At 47.7% G+C, this 17660-nt stretch overlaps 8 protein-coding genes across 8 annotated transcripts; 5 read left to right on the top strand and 3 right to left on the bottom strand.

Annotated features, from left to right (window-relative positions):
- The first annotated feature begins 812 nt into the window (after positions 1–812).
- Positions 813–3171, top strand: V1508DRAFT_426291 (uncharacterized protein). Its single transcript, XM_066941547.1, has one exon. It carries the CDS (start codon positions 1106–1108, stop codon positions 2672–2674), a length of 1569 nt encoding a protein of 522 aa, XP_066792933.1. The 5' UTR covers positions 813–1105; the 3' UTR covers positions 2675–3171.
- Positions 3139–4485, bottom strand: V1508DRAFT_296633 (Ribokinase-like protein). The gene is made up of 2 exons (XM_066936583.1): positions 4439–4485; positions 3139–4396 (listed from the first exon to the last, which is right to left on the bottom strand). Exon 2 carries the CDS (start codon positions 4275–4277, stop codon positions 3246–3248), a length of 1032 nt encoding a protein of 343 aa, XP_066792932.1. The 5' UTR covers positions 4278–4396; positions 4439–4485; the 3' UTR covers positions 3139–3245.
- Positions 4486–5033: 548 nt separating this feature from the next.
- V1508DRAFT_296099 (uncharacterized protein) lies at positions 5034–8166 on the top strand. Its single transcript, XM_066936580.1, has one exon. It carries the CDS (start codon positions 5383–5385, stop codon positions 7831–7833), a length of 2451 nt encoding a protein of 816 aa, XP_066792931.1. The 5' UTR covers positions 5034–5382; the 3' UTR covers positions 7834–8166.
- V1508DRAFT_296100 (uncharacterized protein) lies at positions 8167–9824 on the top strand. Its single transcript, XM_066936581.1, has one exon. It carries the CDS (start codon positions 8500–8502, stop codon positions 9613–9615), a length of 1116 nt encoding a protein of 371 aa, XP_066792930.1. The 5' UTR covers positions 8167–8499; the 3' UTR covers positions 9616–9824.
- On the bottom strand, positions 9637–11686 carry V1508DRAFT_426280 (uncharacterized protein). Its single transcript, XM_066941546.1, has 5 exons — positions 11530–11686; positions 11383–11428; positions 11234–11314; positions 10982–11174; positions 9637–10918 (listed from the first exon to the last, which is right to left on the bottom strand). The coding sequence occupies exons 1-5, from the start codon at positions 11561–11563 to the stop codon at positions 10034–10036; spliced, it is 1239 nt and encodes a 412-aa protein (XP_066792929.1). The 5' UTR covers positions 11564–11686; the 3' UTR covers positions 9637–10033.
- A 556-nt stretch (positions 11687–12242) lies between these two features.
- Positions 12243–13290, top strand: V1508DRAFT_330923 (60S ribosomal protein uL10; the record flags this gene model as incomplete). The annotated part of the gene is made up of 3 exons (XM_066936642.1): positions 12243–12303; positions 12362–12411; positions 12472–13290. Coding segments are annotated over 3 exons (930 nt in total), but the record flags the coding sequence as incomplete, so codon positions are not given.
- A 140-nt stretch (positions 13291–13430) lies between these two features.
- Positions 13431–16220, bottom strand: V1508DRAFT_426274 (Vps53-like protein). The gene is made up of 5 exons (XM_066941545.1): positions 16128–16220; positions 15124–15998; positions 14929–15071; positions 13858–14871; positions 13431–13805 (listed from the first exon to the last, which is right to left on the bottom strand). Exons 2-5 carry the CDS (start codon positions 15952–15954, stop codon positions 13643–13645), a joined length of 2151 nt encoding a protein of 716 aa, XP_066792927.1. The 5' UTR covers positions 15955–15998; positions 16128–16220; the 3' UTR covers positions 13431–13642.
- Positions 16221–16335: 115 nt separating this feature from the next.
- Positions 16336–17081, top strand: V1508DRAFT_376862 (uncharacterized protein). Its single transcript, XM_066937607.1, has 3 exons — positions 16336–16544; positions 16613–16767; positions 16825–17081. Exons 1-3 carry the CDS (start codon positions 16461–16463, stop codon positions 16844–16846), a joined length of 261 nt encoding a protein of 86 aa, XP_066792926.1. The 5' UTR covers positions 16336–16460; the 3' UTR covers positions 16847–17081.
- The last annotated feature ends 579 nt before the right edge of the window (positions 17082–17660 follow it).

Below are 17660 nucleotides of genomic sequence, written 5' to 3'. Positions count from 1 at the left end.
CTTGGCTTCGACCGAGAATGAACAAGAAATGCAGACAAAGGAAACCCAGGCAGAAAGCCATACCCGTTGTACAATGCCTGCAATTCCTGCAGTGGACTAGCACACGCATAATGGTAGATATCCGCGTCTAGCATTGATCATTGACAGACAGATAGCTGCCGCTGACGTCAATTGAACGACGTTTCCCAATTACATTGGACAAGGGGGATCTAGATATCGAGATGTTCGATAAAGATGGGTCTGCTGCGAGATGATGAAATAGCGGTGAGCCAAGGTATTGTTGGAAAAAACCGTAACCGTTTGGTTACTACAGGGTGAACAGAACTACAGTAGTTTCTTCTTGGGGGGCTTTTTGGCAGTTGAAGAAAGGTACGAGGAGGCACAAGCCGTTGGCTTCTCTGGAATTCATTACCGTCTTGGTGCTACAAGAAACTATTGGTGGGCGGCACAACCTAAACCGAAACTTGTTGCCGAACCGGTGGGCAAGCCGGTGGGCAAGCTGGAACTAAACTAGTACGAAACCAGTGAACCAGTGGGAAGCAGTGGGCGGCCACGAGCTTAAGTTGACTTACCCGGCCTGCACGTGCAGTAGGCCAGGCACCGCGCATGTGGCGCTACTTTTGGGCGTGCGTGCGGCACTGGCCAGCTTAGCGCAGCAGCAAAAAAAGCGGTACTATGCTACCGCGGCCGGATCTGGCGAATTCGCCGGCGGGCGATGCCTCGAACAGCCCTAACCTTGATTCGTGTAAATCTAGCAGGCGCGATCGGGAATCGTACTGGGTACGCCGCGCGGAAAGGGCGTTCGACTATGCGGTACGACCGAAGATTGTGTGTGGCCGCTTAACTTAACGAACAGTCTCAACTCTACTCCTCCATCGCGAGTCGCTCTCACACTGCCTTCTACTTGCCCACAGCCCAGCTAGGTACTCCCGTGAAATATAACTACGCCGCCCACCGCCGCCGCTGCGGTCCTTCACTGTCGCACTCTCTCGCTAACCCACTCACTCACTAGCACTCACGAACACACACGCACAAATACTCGCACAACTGCTCGTCTTGACTGATTGGGCCTTCAACTCATCGGCCCGTCTGACAACCTTCGCTCATGGCCCTGGTCGCTCCAGTGTCTGATTCCATCATGGCTGCTCCCACATCCTCCTCCTTCATGCTCGACTTCAACTCCCCCGGCCCGTCCTCGCTCAATCTCGACGGTCTGCCAAATTTTTCTTCGAGCTCGTCCTCCATGGCCCAGCTCACCCCCGGCAGTCTCGTCTCTTTCAACAACCCGTTCGCGTCCACTTCTGCATCCGCCTCCGTCCCACGGCGCCAGCAGCTTGTGTCCACAGAAGTTATCGGCCCTGCCACACCAGAGATGGCCTCGGTATTCGCACCCTCGTTCGCAGGGTACTCGCCGAGCCTGGTGTCGACCGCCGACATGTCCTTGTTTGACACCAGCTCGTGCAGCGCATCCGTCAACCCGTCCGTGGTCACATCTGCGAACAACATGCACACCCGACATATGTCACTCGCGCTCCCGATGCATATGCACAACTCCGTCGCGACCGCCTCTGGCTCCAACGTTGGCTCGCCCTCGCTACTACCGACAGATCTCACACACTCATCCAACGTTATGGCCGGCCGCCGCATGTCACTGCCAAATAATCTATCCCCTGGCGCGGCCAGCTCCCACATCGATCCGCAGACACTAATAGCATCCTCCTCTTCGTCCGCGTATACGCATCTGCCGTTCGTCTCTGAGGTCGTCGACGAGCTCGAAGTCAATATTGGACCCACACCTTCGAATGCCAGTCTCGCACAAGACTCACCTTCGCCGGCCTCCGTGCCAGCGTCCGCGCCATCCCAGTATGTCATGCAGATGAGAGAGGCCAATTCGAACTGCTCCGGACCCGCCTTCTCTGTCGACGCTCGAAGGATGTCCATGCCAATGCTTTCGATGTCCAACTCAGTCAAGCCCGATGGCACAGTGCCCTTGCACGCTCGACGGAAAAATTCGGTTGCGGCAAGCAGTGACAGAAGCACATCGCACTCACCGCGAACGTCGCTTGGCGATGGTTCACTGGCCTCCGCGCACTCGCACAGGAGCTCTTCAGCAAGCGACGATGTCAACCCATCTATCGCCCTATCTTCACCAAGTCACCAACGCGTTGCGTTCAACCCCGGGATGGTGCCAGTTGCGGTGAACTCGTACGGGCTAGCGTTCCACGACCAGGGCCAGCAGGTCGTGCCCATGCACCAGCAGCCCCAAAGCGAGTCAGAGTCCGAGGAGGATCCGCTGCCGTGCGAAATTGCGCGCATTCCCAAGGCTATCCTCTTCAACGGAAGCCGGCCTGTTCCGGGCCACCTCGGCAGCACTGTCTCTGTTCCAGCCAGCAACACTCGCAATGGAAGCGCAAGCTCGCAGAACGGCACCGCTGTCGCCGCGCTCATGACGACCTTCAACTCCAAGGTGTCGACCGGCACGCAGAAGAAGCACAAGTGCCCAATCTGCCATAAGCGTTTTACTCGGCCCAGTAGTCTGCAGACTCACATGTACTCGCACACTGGCGAAAAGCCATTCACTTGCGACTTCAGAGGTTGTGGTCGGAAATTTTCGGTGGTGTCCAACTTACGGCGGCACAAGAAGATCCACTCTACATCTTCGAGGTCACACTAAATGACAACTGTTTTGTATATTGTCTGGCTTTTTTATTCTAGAATTGTATCATTCTATGTATTTTTGATGGGCTGTGATTTTTAAAAATCGGATTTGGGGTTTGGGTGTTCGGATTTCCTTTTTTTTAAACTGGGGAAATTATTAGTCATTTCCTCTATGTTACGCGTGACGACTATATGGATGGGATGGATTGGATTGGGCTCAAGGGTGGGCGTTTTGTACAAAGTGACCGTGTGTCAAATTCTGTCGTATAACGACCTTTTTTTACCTTATTCTTAATTGAATTGACTTGTATATTCTACGTGGCCAACTATTAGCATAATTGTGTTGTATTCTTGTTATTGGTGTTTCGTTTTAGCGTGACGGTGCTGCATGGCTTGGTATACAAGGATTTCTTTACGGCAATACTTCTTGCTTTTGTTCCTGTTATACATACCTACGTCATGTCATATAAGCCCAATAAATATGATATGGATCGACTTGCATGTGTTATAGTAGTCTATTATGCATCCAGTTTCATTTACACAAGAACACCAACTATACCAATCTAAACCAAAGATGCTTTTACCCCCTACGGGAAATCGAACCGTGCTTTGACCACAACGTCTGGCACGCGGATCTTGTCTTGGCTCTGAATCAACCGTAGCTCGCCAAACTTCATGTCCCGGATCCTCCGCTCTTTTGTGGCCGGTTCTGGTCTGGGAACGCCCGTCTCTACAGCCATTTTGTCTTCCCTAATGTTGTACTTCTGCACCTCGTCGGCCGTGTTGCGGAGAACTGCTTGCACTATCGCGCTGACGTCCTCGACTGCGCGAACCAGTGGTAACTCGGCATCAGGAACATCGCCCTCGACGCCCTTTGCAGCTGTGTAATAGGTCCAGAAGCGATCAGACATGAGCGACGCAAAGAGATCGCCTGTGCCGGTAAAGTACGCGTTGATAAACGGCAGCCGCAGATAAAACTGAAGCAGACTTCCATCCTTCCGCCTCGTTTGGCCCGCGCACACGAACTCCTCTTTCTTAGAATCATCGGCTGCTACAGCGGACGAAATGACAATGTTCGGAGTGCCGAATTTGTCGTATAATATACGGAGAGCTTTCTTTATGTCCGGCTCGCTTTGAAACTTGATGCCAGAGAGTAACTCCGCCTCGAACTGATTAGGCGTAATAACAGTCGCTAGTGGCAGGAGACTTTCATAAACAGGTATAACGTCCGGCGCGACATACAGCTTTTCTTCGTCGCCCATAACCGGGTCCAGAATCCAGAGGACCTCCCGTCCCAATTCAGCATTGTCGCGCCGCAATTCTTGCACAACCGCGCCGACTTCCCGGACCGCTTCCGCGCCGGGAATGTACCCGGTAACAACGACATCGTAGTCCGTCAACGTGTTCATCTTCAATCCCGTGTATATCTCGCGAATGTGCTGCGCGGAGTGGCGGTCACCGCACCATTGCGTGTAGCCGGTGTGGTTCGAGAACGAGACCGTGTTGAGCACGTCCACGTCCCAGTATAGCAACTGCAGCGGCAACGTCGACGCGCGGTTGCCAACATACCCGTGCACTACGTGTGATGAGATGGCGAGAATGCGTTTCGCGTCCGCCATTGTTCGTCGTGCTGCGTGTTCGGGTCGGCGGTGGATAGTCCTCGTGAGGTTTTGAAGGTCTCGAGACTGTTCGAATTATGAGTCTCACACCGTCGAAGCTAGCAGTGCTCCGGAGTCGGCTTCCGTTAGATTGGTTTATCATATATACCACCCTAACTCACCTAAATTTTCACACTTATGCGTTCAATGGCACGTAAGTACCGGTTTTCGGCTGAGTCTGTATGCAATAATCGCCAGACTTTGTTTTGCAGCAGTTTTGGACGGAAAAAATATGACGGGAATTGAGTTCGAAAATGCATAATCTGAGCGAGAATGTGCTGCACGCAGATTGGCCCTGATGGAACCAATTGTCTTGCGGATTCAAAATCGACCGAGTCACACTGTGACGAGCATGTTGTGTGACACATGCGTCGTAGTTTTCAACGTCGTGAGAAGTAGAACCTGGGCATGCTTTTGATTGTGACACATTGATCTTTTACTCGGCGCATGTTCTTTTGGTTGGTTCAGGGCGTTGCCTGTAGGAGCTTGTTGATGAAATAGACGAACTTGGCGTGCCTGCGAGTGATGTCTCATGGACAATGATCAGGCGTGATCATCACAATCTCTGTGTATCTGCTGAACTATGACCTGTGGCGAACTTTTTTGGCTTGATCTGGAATGAAATGGGTACGAAGAGTATACTTCGATCGTGACATTAGGTACGACGTGGCGGGACCGTGATTGCGAACAAGGATTTCAAGCTCGATAACGACCGGATTGACGACCAGGGCCTGAAGATCCGTGACGATCGTGACGATCTAGCTGCGAGTGGGAGGCGACTGCGAGATTGTATGAGCCACGTGGAGGCACTGTTCGAACCGAGGAGTAAACAGACAAGGAGGCGCTGTTTACTTACGATGACGCGACGCGTCGATGGCAGACGCGGTCGGTTACTGCGATATCCAAGGGGTCCTTGTATTCGGACTGTATATATATGTAATGACTCTAGATTGCTCTTTAATGTTGCTTGTCGTCGTCGCAGCTACGTATCAGCTTTCTGTTGCTTCCCTACGGCCTTCCGTTTAATTTCTGAACTTTAGGACAGTAATTGGGGTCGCAAACCAAAATGCCGGTTCAACGACCACCTACACCCTACGAACCCAGTCTTTATCCCGATGACGACCGCGAAATTTACACCGGTGGCGACGGGGTAAAACCTCCCTTGTGCATCTCTCCCGATTGTGACTGCACTTGCGGACGAGACTTCACAGATGTCGGTGCAGACGTATCTGGAGGTGGTGATGGTACCGCACTATCCATGTCCCGTCACTCATCAACTTCGTCTAGTCAGACGGCGAGGTCGTCTCGTTTGTCAATGGAATCTACGCCGCCTTCGTCGCCTAGCACGATTGGGTCGCTGACACCGACCTTTTTAGAAAGACCGACCGTTCGGGTACGGTTTACTGACAAGCCGGAAGGCGCGACAGCTCAGTGGGTAACAGACGCGACTGCGATGGCCACCGTATGTTTGGATTCTGAGACGATTGAAGCGCCGACGACTGCGCTGGAAGCGTGCAATGAGGAAGCCGTGCCGACGAAGGAAGCCACGAGGATATCGCCACAGATTGTGTCATTGACAGAGCTTCGAAAGGGAAAAATACGGGAACTCGTCGAGGAACACGGCTACGTGAAAATCCACCAATCGCCGATCCTGATGCGCAAAATGTTGGGCCGGGCGACATTAGAGGAATTACCCGACGACAAACTTTACAGCATCCGTGTACTCATCTTCCAAGACGAGGGATTCAAGAGCTCGACATATTGCAATTGCAGTGATATGTTTGTAGATGTCATTCTTGACTCTGCGCGTTCATTGAATTTATTGGAACCAGAGGCGCCGATTTCACGAAAGAAGGGATTTAGACCACCATATAGCATGGCATACCTGAACAATGTGTCCGACGGCGGTGATGATTCCGAAAAGGAAGCTTTATGGTCGTACATGTTCCCGAAGACGACAATCCACGCCGTCGGCATCAAGACTAGAGCGCCTCCCAAGAATGCCCCTCCGGTATTTTTTGACGATATCACCTCACGAGTGTTGTTATGGGCTCCTGATATTATTCTTGTTCGTGTTAGCGAAGATGACTTTGGATGGGAACGACAGTTGAACTGCATGAGACTGATGAATAAGAAAATTGTAGTTGTCATTGACGCTGTTTGTGCAGAGGTTGCTGAAGCTTTACGACTAAAAGTAGTCACGAGAGTCGCTACCTGGCAGACAGGTCATCTTCACGATATCACTGGCCCTCGGGATATGGCCCCCGGCGGCGTGATCGAGAGATACAATTCCACTAGGGGTAAGTGTAAGCTTGTGTCCAGCACGAAGTGGCTGCTAAGTCCGAAGTATATCAACTTCTTTTTTGTAAATTCGGAGGACCAGCCGTCGTTTATCATCTTGCAGGAATTTTTGGCAGTGTTTTGCCGTGCAAGAGGGGTGTTCTCCTTCGCGATTCAAGATACTAAGAGCAAGAGATTACGGTGTTGGCGTAGCGGTTATGTCATCGATGGTATGACGAAAGTGCGATTTAATGCAGACGTGCTTGAATTTGGTCCAGATGATGAGGTGAGCGATAATGACATAGAGGAGTATTTCCCTGCGTTCGTGCCAGACGACAATCAACACTCTGCATTTACGATGCATGAAATTTCACCGACGGAATACTTGGATAGTCTCAAGGCTTGTGGAGAACTTGTTGATATGGCAGTGGATCGATTGCCTCTTGCTTATATTGTTTCCGCCAGATTGGTGCCGGAGGACGGACTTTATCTGGACGTCGTTGGTCATTGTGGATATTTCAATAAGAAGGAGCGGTACGCGCTTGGACCAATACCGGGCACCAACACGTTCTATCCTATCGTTATACGAAAGATCATATCAAAATGCACTAGACAGCGTATGAATGTGCTCCGTCCGGGCGAGAACGCTGTTGTCAGAATTTCGATCCCAGAATATAACGGTGACTCTCTCATTCCAAAGAGGTTGGTCACTTTGCTTAACCGCGATCCGGGAGCATTCAGACGGATGGCGTTTTCGGTCGGATACAATCCCCATCCGGCGATAACAAGGCTGTTTCTATCAGCAGCGCGGCTGTTTTCCAGAGCGAAGAGCAACAAGGTCTTGCAATTGGCTCCGGTGGTATCAGCCATCATCATTCTCGATAGTCAATTTGGCCAGTTCAAAACCAACGGACAGGATGTTCTCAATCCTGGCGAATTCTTGATGATTCAATCCGGCGCTAAAGCGAAGCTGGTAAGGCTGCTTGGTCGTGTACGCGGTTACCGCGCCATCTGTGTCCGCTTGACAACAGATAATGAAGAAAAAGATTACCTATGGAGTAAACTGCCGGCAAATTTGCATCCATCTGATTATAGAATCTCGTACCATTGCGACGAGGAAGGCGATTATGTTTACGAAGGCGAACGACTGACGATATCTGAGATCGTTGAAAATGGTAACTTTGAATTCGATGCTGTGCGGTATTCAGGGACTGTCGATTCTGTGACGTATAGTTGATCTGCTTGAGAGTTTTGGATACTGGTAGTTTAGTTGTATATCTACACCTGCATACGGAGGGCAAATGTTTGGATAACTAATCTGTCAATATCTGTATTCTAGTTACGACATGACGTGTCGCAGTATGTCTGTGGCTAGGTTGGCTGCGATTATTCTGCAATCCAAAACTTTCAGTAGGAATGGTTGATAGCTGGAGATCTACTGCAAGTAGAGGTTCATATGCATAAATATTCGTAGACATGGGGGGTGCCCGGTGTGTGATTTTGAGTGTGTTTATCAACGACAATTACGCGGAGACGGGCAGAGCCAAATTGTGTTAGTTACTCACGTGAATATGACCTGCGGATACCAGACATATTTATTAAAAAGACAGACGTTATTGTAATATCATAATTTTGGCGAACGACGAACGATAAACATTGTAGTTAATATAAAAATATGAGCTATCTTGGGATAGATCCAAATTTCAGGGGCTAGATTCGAATCAGTGGATGTGGAGTTAGTTCGTGCCGGAACTCTGAGGGCAGCGTTCTCTCCAACAAGATAAGCATCGCCTAAAATCCAATTCTCAGCACCAATCATACAAATTACGTACTCACTCACGAACGACCACTTCTCGCATCTGGTCGATTTTATCATCTTGCCTACCATTATTCGCAACGCAAGATGTCAGAGGTCGACATCACCATCCGGTCATATTCGACTAGCCCGGCTCCGAAACCACACACAGTCTACCATGTTCAAATACGTCTACCGCTGCGCTCCTACACCGTTATGAAACGGTTCTCAGATTTCGTGAAATTGGCGTCGGATATTGAGAACGTCGTAGGCGAATCTATTCCGTTCAAGCTACCCCGCAAACAGCTTTTTGGCAAGTCAGTCACGAACATGGAGTTGATTGAGGAGCGGAAGGCAGTGCTGGAAAAGTTCATGCGGGACATCCAAAAGTCCTCGGACCAGAGGTGGCGATTAAGCGATCCGTGGAGGGATTTCCTTGGTCTATCAGCTGCTGGACGAGCGAACCAGGGAAGCTCATTATTATCCAGCAGTTCATCGACCGCGTCATTAGTGATGCCGTCGGGCAAGAATATCTCGGATCCTGTGGTTTGGTTGGATACGCTACACGAGGTTAAGACGCTACTGCATGAAGCGAGGAAGTATTTGTCGGATCGGGACACGCTTACTGGTACGGGGTCCGTGAACAAGAATGGTGTCTTGGAGTCGCTGTCTGCGGCTGCTGAGGCCAAGAAGTGTTTAGTGCAGTCTGGCACGAAAATCGTAATGCTGGATAGGGGATTGAAAGAGTTGGCAAGCTCCATAGGGCAGGGTGAATTGCGGAGACGGGGAGATATGCTGAATTTAGTAAAGAAGGAGCGGGAAGGACTGGAGAGTCTGGCATCGACGGTCTCGAGGCACACAGACGATACAAGTTCGGCTACCTCTGAGTCGCCAGACCGCGCAGCGCTATTTGCGGGTAGCAAGAGTGTTTTGGGAAGCGTAGCCAGCTCCGCTAAACGGGTATTGGGACCGCTAGCTGAGACCGCGGAGACACGGCAATTGGATAATCGGGGACTACTGAATTTGCAGATGCAGAAAATGCAGAGCCAGGACGACACATTACTGGAATTTAGTAAAATATTAGCGCGACAGAAGCAACTTGGCATCGACATTAACGACGAATTGGAGCTGCAGAACGAAATGCTACGCATGTTAGAAGACGATGTCGAGAACTCTGATGGAAAGTTACGGCGAGCGGACAAGCAATTAAAAAAGATTAAGTAATTCGGTGTTATTGGGAATCATGACTTCATTGTACATTTTTTAGTATTCAGTTTCATAATGGATTAGTGCATACAGAGCTCTCTGTTGCTGACATATAGCTACCGCTCTATTACTAGCAATCACTACTTCGGCCTATTTAAGCTATCAATTGTACCTGACAAACGCAAATTCCATAACATTGCCCGTATCTCGCACCCGAACATATGATACTTATAGGATATAGAAGAAGGAAGCGGACAACACAATTTTTTATTAAAACGCCGCCCAGTCACATAAATAGCTCTAATCCACGTTGTACCCAAACAAAAAAAAGTATACATCCATTGGCAAGAACAAACTACATTCCAGCCGAACTACATACAAGCTATCAGAAAATGCACTCAGAAAATGCACTTGTCTATACTACTTCTTAACTCCTCTATTGACTTGTGCACTGAGCACGCTCAGCTCCTCCTTCCTCACCGTCTTCATCCTCCTCCGCTCCCGCTCGCGAACGGCCCTGCTGCATAGGATCAACATCTTGAAGAACGACGTCATCAATCATGGCGTCAGCAGGAATATTCAAAGCCGGTCTGGGAGGAAGTACGGTCTCTAGAAGAGCAAGCTGCTCAGGGGTAGCAAAGTTATTGCCTGGGAACTCAACTTCGAACTCGACATAAAGATTTCCAAAGTTGTGCAATCTATAAGATGGCATTCCACGGCCTTCAATTACCTTGACAGTACCTGGGTGAATCGTCTCACCAGGGATAACGTCGACCCTTAGCCATTCGTTGTCGAGATGCTGAATAGCAATACTACCACCAGCAAGGGCAGTGAGAAGGTCGATCTTGGCATGATAGAACAAGTCATCTTTCTTTCGAGTGAATCTCTCATGGGGCTGCTCATCAACGACGAAAATGACATCACCAGGTAGAAGATCTGGACCTTGGTCGCCTTCTTCTGGGAAAGTGATCTTCTGGCCATTGACCATACCTTTGTCAATGTGGACCTCCAAAATCTTCTTTTCGCTGACGGTCTTCTTGCCATTACAGCCTTTGCATCGATCCTTCTCCCTGATAATCTCACCCTCTCCCTTGCAATCATGACACACAGTTTGGAACTGCTGAATAATATGACCCATGCCCCTCTGGAACGTAACTGATCCAGTGCCATTGCAAGTAGAGCACTTCTTCACCGCACCATCCTTACCACCCTTTCCATTGCACTTCTGGCAAGTAACAGTTCTAGTAAGAGCCAGCTTGGCAACCTTGCCCTTGTACAGATCCTCCAGCGTTACTCGCAAAGCGTGAACGATGTCTCGACTCTATAAAATAAAGATTAATATTCTTACGCCACCAGATGTAATGGTAACTTAAGTACTACTCACCCGGCGTGGGCCAGATGGTCGGCCGCCACCACCAAACATTCCACCGAATCCGCCAGCGCCTCCAAAGAATTGTGAGAACAAGGCTTCGGCGCCATTCATTCCTCCCATATCTGGGCCACCAGCACCGGACAATCCCTCTTCGCCATATCTGTCGTATATTTCTCGCTTCTGGGGATCTGACAGAATCTCATAACTAACATCGCGATATCAGAATCCGACAGTTAATATTAACACAAAACAGTATATACATACGCATGCGAGACATCCTTAAACTTCTCCGCAGCTTCTGGGCTATGCTGATTCTTATCTGGATGATATTTCAAAGCATTAACCCTATGAATAAGATCAGCTCTTAATTTCCGATACCACAATACGAATGACAGCCGCAAAATGCAAAATACCTGTAAGCTTTCTTAATCTGAGAATCATTCGCGTCCGTGGAAATCCCTAAAGTCTGTGATCAGTAAACTCTTCCAATCAAACATATATGCCGCCTTAGATGCAAAATATATGATGCGAACATAATTATTAAGAATTTTAGCACTGACCTAGGACATCGTATAGTTTTGACTCTTTGACCATTTTGAGCTCTCAAGATAGAATGATAAAATGCAAATTTAAATAAAAACTAGAACGAGCAATGAATAATAAGCACTGAGAGCTGAGTCGCTGAAGTTTGGTGTTCGTGGCGGCGATGGATTTATAAGGGGAAGCGAGCGCGTTACACCGTGAACAGAGAAAATGCTGTGCCACTCGGTAACGGATTATTTCCCACTCTCGCCGCACCCTCCAAAAATTTTGTACGGGTAACAGTTGAAGGCTGACAAAGTTACCCGGTTACCGAAGTTACCCTGTCTTTTTGGCTATAACTTGGTTCTTCCGACTTCTGCAAACTTCTGAAATCTTCTATGCTCTTGTCGAGCGAGATTTGATGATTATACTACGCGGCGCGTTGACAGTTATGCTGTATTTCAGTCTTTAAGCGCATAGGTCACGTGATTGTAGGGTTCGATATAGTAGGGTTCAAGTGGGACTGTGACTGCACTTACAAACTGCCTCTCAACCGCCGTCAAAGAATTCGCATCGCGTAATACCTGTCTCGAAACCAGTGGGCTACATCTCCACACTCCCAAACTAGCCAACTCGAGGTAAGTACTGGCATGCACTGGTGCTTATTGAATTACCATTGTCTCGATAGCAGCTTTACTGATATATTTTCGTTAGCGCCTTTAAATATCCTTTCTTCCTAATTAGAGTCGACATGGGAGGCACTCGCGAAAAGAAATCCGAATACTTCACAAAGCTTCGCTCGCTCCTTGAGGGTAATTATTGACTACGGCTATGATCTAAATGAACGACTGAAATAACATTGAGCAATAGAGTACAAGAGCATCTTCATTGTCGGTGTTGACAATGTCTCTTCCCAGCAGGTACATCTCAAATTGAGTAGAATTTTGCAAAGATCAGATAGTTAATTTTATCGGCAATAGATGCACGAGATCCGAAAGGCTCTCCGTGGCCAGGGTGTCATTTTGATGGGAAAGAATACCATGGTTCGCCGTGCTATTCGTGGATTTCTCGCCGATTTCCCCGAGTTCGAGCGCCTCCTTCCGCACGTCAGGGGTAACGTCGGGTTCGTCTTCACCAATGCGGACTTGAAGGAAATCCGTGAGGTCATCATTGCCAACAAGGTTGCTGCTCCAGCTCGTGCTGGTGCCGTTGCGCCTAAGGATGTCTGGATTCCTGCTGGAAACACTGGTATGGAGCCCGGTAAAACTTCTTTCTTCCAGGCCCTTGGTGTTCCTACTAAAATCGCTCGTGGTACCATTGAAATTACTTCAGATGTCCAAGTCGTTTCTACGGGTAACAAAGTCGGTGCTTCCGAAGCCACCCTTCTGAACATGTTGAATATCTCTCCGTTCACCTACGGTATGGCTGTTCTCCAGGTCTATGATCAGGGTCAGGCTTTCTCCCCTGAGATTCTCGATATTGAGGAGGAGACTTTGATTAAGAGCTTCACCTCCGCCATTAGTACCATTACAACCATATCTCTCGCCATTGGCTATCCCACGCTTCCCGCTGTCATCCATTCCGTCATCAATCACTACAAGAAGGTCCTCGCCGTCTCAATTGCGACTGACTACACCTTCGACGGATCCGAGGCCATCAAGGACAGAATCGCCAATCCCGAGGCATATGCAGCTGCCGCCGCTCCTGTCGCCACTGCGGCTGGCGTTGAAGAGGTCGCTCCAGCTGCCGAGGAGGCTCCTGCTGAGGAGGCTGAGGAGTCTGACGATGATATGGGTATGTTCGTCTCTTGTGTTTCAAGACGTGGCTAACAAGTATTGCAGGTTTCGGTCTTTTCGACTAAAGATATTAAATCGATTTTTATTGTTTAAATCGTTTTAGCCTTGTATCATAATATCAAAATTGGAGAATAATGAGAATGGGCCAACTTTGTGCATAAGATGTTAAAAATCGCCAATTGAACATTTTTGGGGTAGCTAAACTATGTCACCTTCACCCTTTAGTATACAGGAGAGACACCATAAACCTATTAAAACAATTACAATGTCTATACGATGCTAACGCCAATTGCCATGATATGCCGGAAATCCTTCTATTCAATTGTGTGAAAATGCGATATTGTAATCATTATACTTAGCTGCCCCAGCGGAATTTCTCCGGTAACGCTCTTTGCACTAGGTTCGATGTCGGAAGGTAGATCTTCAAATTGTCGGGAAGATCAGCTGATTGCCCTGTTAGAATCGCTTTGAGCACTGACTCCAAAGGAGCTGTAACTCGGTTCACCACATTAATATATCTGTATTCTCTTGTTAACGATGTTCGATGCTTGCTGACACTGAGTAACTTACGTGGTGGACGCGTGACTATCTGAAGGAGACACGATTACCGGTAGACGCAGCAAACTCTTTTTGAGAACATAGGTATCCAGTAGCATTTGCTCCGTACATATTTCAGTCAGAGGCTTGCATTTGGAAATTTGCGGTAAGTAGGTATTGACCGTGGATTCAACAATACGGTCGCAAAACGATCGAATGTATATATCCTTATGAAGGTATTTTAAAACCTCTTTCACATCACCTTCAATGGCCTTAATAAGCTCTGTAACATAAGTACTCTGGTCGCCGACGCTATATAGTTTGCCCCAGTTCATGTTTAACATCTCTCGCCATGCTGGCTTGCAGTCATTCTCCACCTTCCGGACGAGACTCTGAACTGCAGAGCTAGCCACCGATAAGAACGCATCTTTCTCTTTCTCAAAGTCCACTTGTGCCTTGAATTCCTCGTCAATGACGTCTGCTATTCTCTGTTCCAGCTGCTCAATTGTCGTGTGGCAATAATTCGCAGTAGAGATAATTAAGCACGTTGTTTGGACTTCCAATTCTACCGTTATCTTGTCGATGATATGCGACGCAAGAGCTCTCTCGGCATACTGTTGGAGATATTTCGCAAATGTTCTTGAGAGGTTAAGAAGCTGTGCGCCAGTAGATATCTTGGCAGATTGTGCAAGTACTTGCCGATAGAAGAGGAACAAGTCAACCGAGGACGGCAATACCTGTTGCGGGGTTTCATCCTCGGATGATGGTGGGAGAATCATTTGATTGCTGTACTGAGTAACTAGCGCCAATAATTTTCTATCTTGCGATTCTACCCAGAGACCCAAATACGGCTCAAACGCTTCGGAGATAGCTCGTCCAAATATCAGTGTACCTTTATCGCCCAAGTCGCTGTCAATAGACATTCGAATGCTTGAAAACCTCCGTTCTAAAAACTGCTCGAATTCCATTGTTTCCTCAAGGGCTTTCAACAACAAGTCGACGTTTAATGCCTTTCCACTGCGAGATAGATGCATCTTGTAATCATCCCTAAATTCGTCAGAGTAACTCTTTGGATGCCAGCACACGCTGGAACGCAGGTCGTACCTAGTGATTTCGCAGAATGAGCGACAAAGGCTCTCCGCGACTTTCCAATTCTGGGGAAACATCTGGTTCATTTGAGGCTCCAGAGTCTTTAACATCCTTTTCAAGTATGAATATCTGCGCGGTATATTATCTAGCGATCCAGCCTATCACTATGTTAGCACCACTGGCAAGTCAAGAAAGAAATTACTAGCGTACTTCATCGCTTCCGCGAAATATGTTTCGATATTCTCGTAATTGTACATTGCAATACCATGTCGTCAGCCGGTTCCTGTAACTGTCGCCGAGAGCATCCATCACCAGGCATCCTTCTAATAGCTCAGATGATCTCTCTGCAAAGTATTCTGGACGCCGTCCATCAACTGCTGCCTCAAAATCGGCGCAAACTTGTTCTCCGATCGCTCGTTGAAGTTCGGCAACGTTGCGGCTCAGAGTCGCGATTTGAGCAATTGATCTGTACGATTTAAAATGCCCGGAGAGTTCTATAACTGCTTCTAATAATTGTGCTGCCTCTTTGTATTGCCGATTCTTGCTGAATATTGTAAGTTGCTCGTATGCAGTAGTTAACATCTGCAACCGTTTCAACATAGTAATGGACATTGTCAGATTTCGCTTGGTTTCGTCAAGTTTCCGAATATCTGCTGTCATGTCGGTAATGACCTCCTCTGCGATGACAGCTCGTTCACGAACAGTTTCGATATGTGAGAAGATGGCAGCCAGCTCTGTGTGCGCGCGAGCGACACGCTGCACACTAGGCTCAGCCGCCTGTTGAGCAGCCAGCAATTCCTCCATCTTAGCATCCAGTGCGCAAGAGTATGCATTCAAGTAGCCTTTCACCCGAGGAACAGCACGTATGCTTTCTGGCTTTGAAAATATCTCGACAAGATGCGGTAAATGGTTATAATCCGCTTGGTCTAGAGGATCGAGTATCGACGAGTAGGCTGACTCATTTGATAAGCCATTTTTATCTATCGATTTTGTGAGCGACGTGTTGTTATCTTCCGCTGTTTTTGTGCCTTCAGGTGCCATGAGGTTCGATGACGTTTGATCCGTAGCTCGTCGAGAATATACTGCTATTGCTAGTAAGTAACGTGCCACTGATCTGCGGGAATACAAAGGTATAGACACTGTTCGAGATTGATCAAGTAATTTAGAATTCAATGCTCCATGGCATAACAAAACAGCTCGGATAGTCTACTCACAACAGTAATTCTCTTCTTAAAGATGGAGCTAGCACTGACGTAGAGTCGACGACTCGCGAACCTACAACTTGCCATCTTAACGTACCGGCCACATCACTGTCTATTCGAAGTTAAGCCACTCATTCGCGCCGCAAGAAATTCAAGCGCAAGTTGCTGCTTAGTTACGGATTTAAATCATAGTGAATTCTGCACTTACACAGTTTCCCAAAGAAATTATTTTCGTGAAGGATCTCGTTAGGTGCTAATTACCTATTGAGAAGTATCACGCGCATTGCTATTGCGGCATTTTATTCTTTATTATATCTCTGTACTATATATATTACACGAGACACAATGGATCCCGGAAATCTAAGTCAGAAAGAGACCAAAAAGTTGGAGAAGATCAACATTGACTTGACGATGCGAAGCATCGCTGTGGTAAGTAGCTAGGTTTGAATAGCTCAACATATTACGATCATTGTAATTACTGACATTGCAATATTTAGACTTATATGTCGATGATCGGCCGGTGTTTTGACAACTGCGTCAACGACATGACCTCCAAGTCACTGACTGCTAAGGAAGAAAAGTGTGTGAAGCTGTGCAGCGAAAAGTTCATGAAGTACCAACAGCGTCTTGAGCAGCGATTCAACGAAGAGAGGTGAGTGGCATTTTTATAGTATGTATTTGTAGACTCATTATATTTAACTTGGAATAGCGCAAACTTGAATGCTCTTTAAATATTCGGTGCGGGGCCAATAGGGTCGACTTGCATGTCGGTTTTCACACAGAGCACCACACTACGCGGTTGTAATTAGTCGCAGTCACTTTTTAATTCTGGTTTGGTTGCTGTAGGATGCACAGTAAGATTTTCTTGTAAATATGCACGTTTTCTAGTTAAGAAATACAACATCTCCTTCGATCACTGGACTACACATAGTACATGCATGTCTAATTAATATTACAATGATCTGCGTGTTATTCAAATAATTGAATACGACGGTCCGGGCTATGTATCCACCTTTCCCTCCGGTACTTTCAACTGGCAAAGCTAGTTGAACAAACCCGTCCAGTTTAGCAACATTCTGTGTTACAAAATTAGCGTTTTGTCAAAAACTCGAGGACTTGCCATCCATCAACATGATCAGATAATAACTTTAAATGTTGGAGTAATTTGCAACATTTATGGAGATGCTATTCTCGCAGCATTATTTACTAATGTGAATCGTAATCGGGGAATCGTGCAGATGACAACCCCAAAATTGATACAGCTAATCATGTTCCGAGGCCTTTACACTCACATACCGCCCTATGCCTTTTAGTCAAAAGGCAGACAGGCGTACCGTCAGAGTCGACATCAGCAAGTGGCCCTGTTTAATCCTTAGGTGGCGGATGTTAGTAAACTCGCAATTGGTAAGCTTAGAGTCAGCGGTAGTCATAGACTACCATACAATTTCCTGGTGATTGTCAATATCGATTCTGTCTGCAAAGTGATCCCAAATATATTACGTTGACATCTTCAAGTAGTGGAGACCGAAGCCTGCTCTCAATGCA

This window comes from Lipomyces doorenjongii (assembly GCF_038497915.1).
Source record: "Lipomyces doorenjongii strain NRRL Y-27504 unplaced genomic scaffold V1508scaffold_94, whole genome shotgun sequence".
Taxonomy (NCBI): Eukaryota; Fungi; Ascomycota; class Lipomycetes; order Lipomycetales; family Lipomycetaceae; genus Lipomyces; species Lipomyces doorenjongii.
The sequence above is the reverse complement of the archived record's forward strand: the minus strand, read 5'-3'. Positions and strand labels throughout refer to the sequence as shown.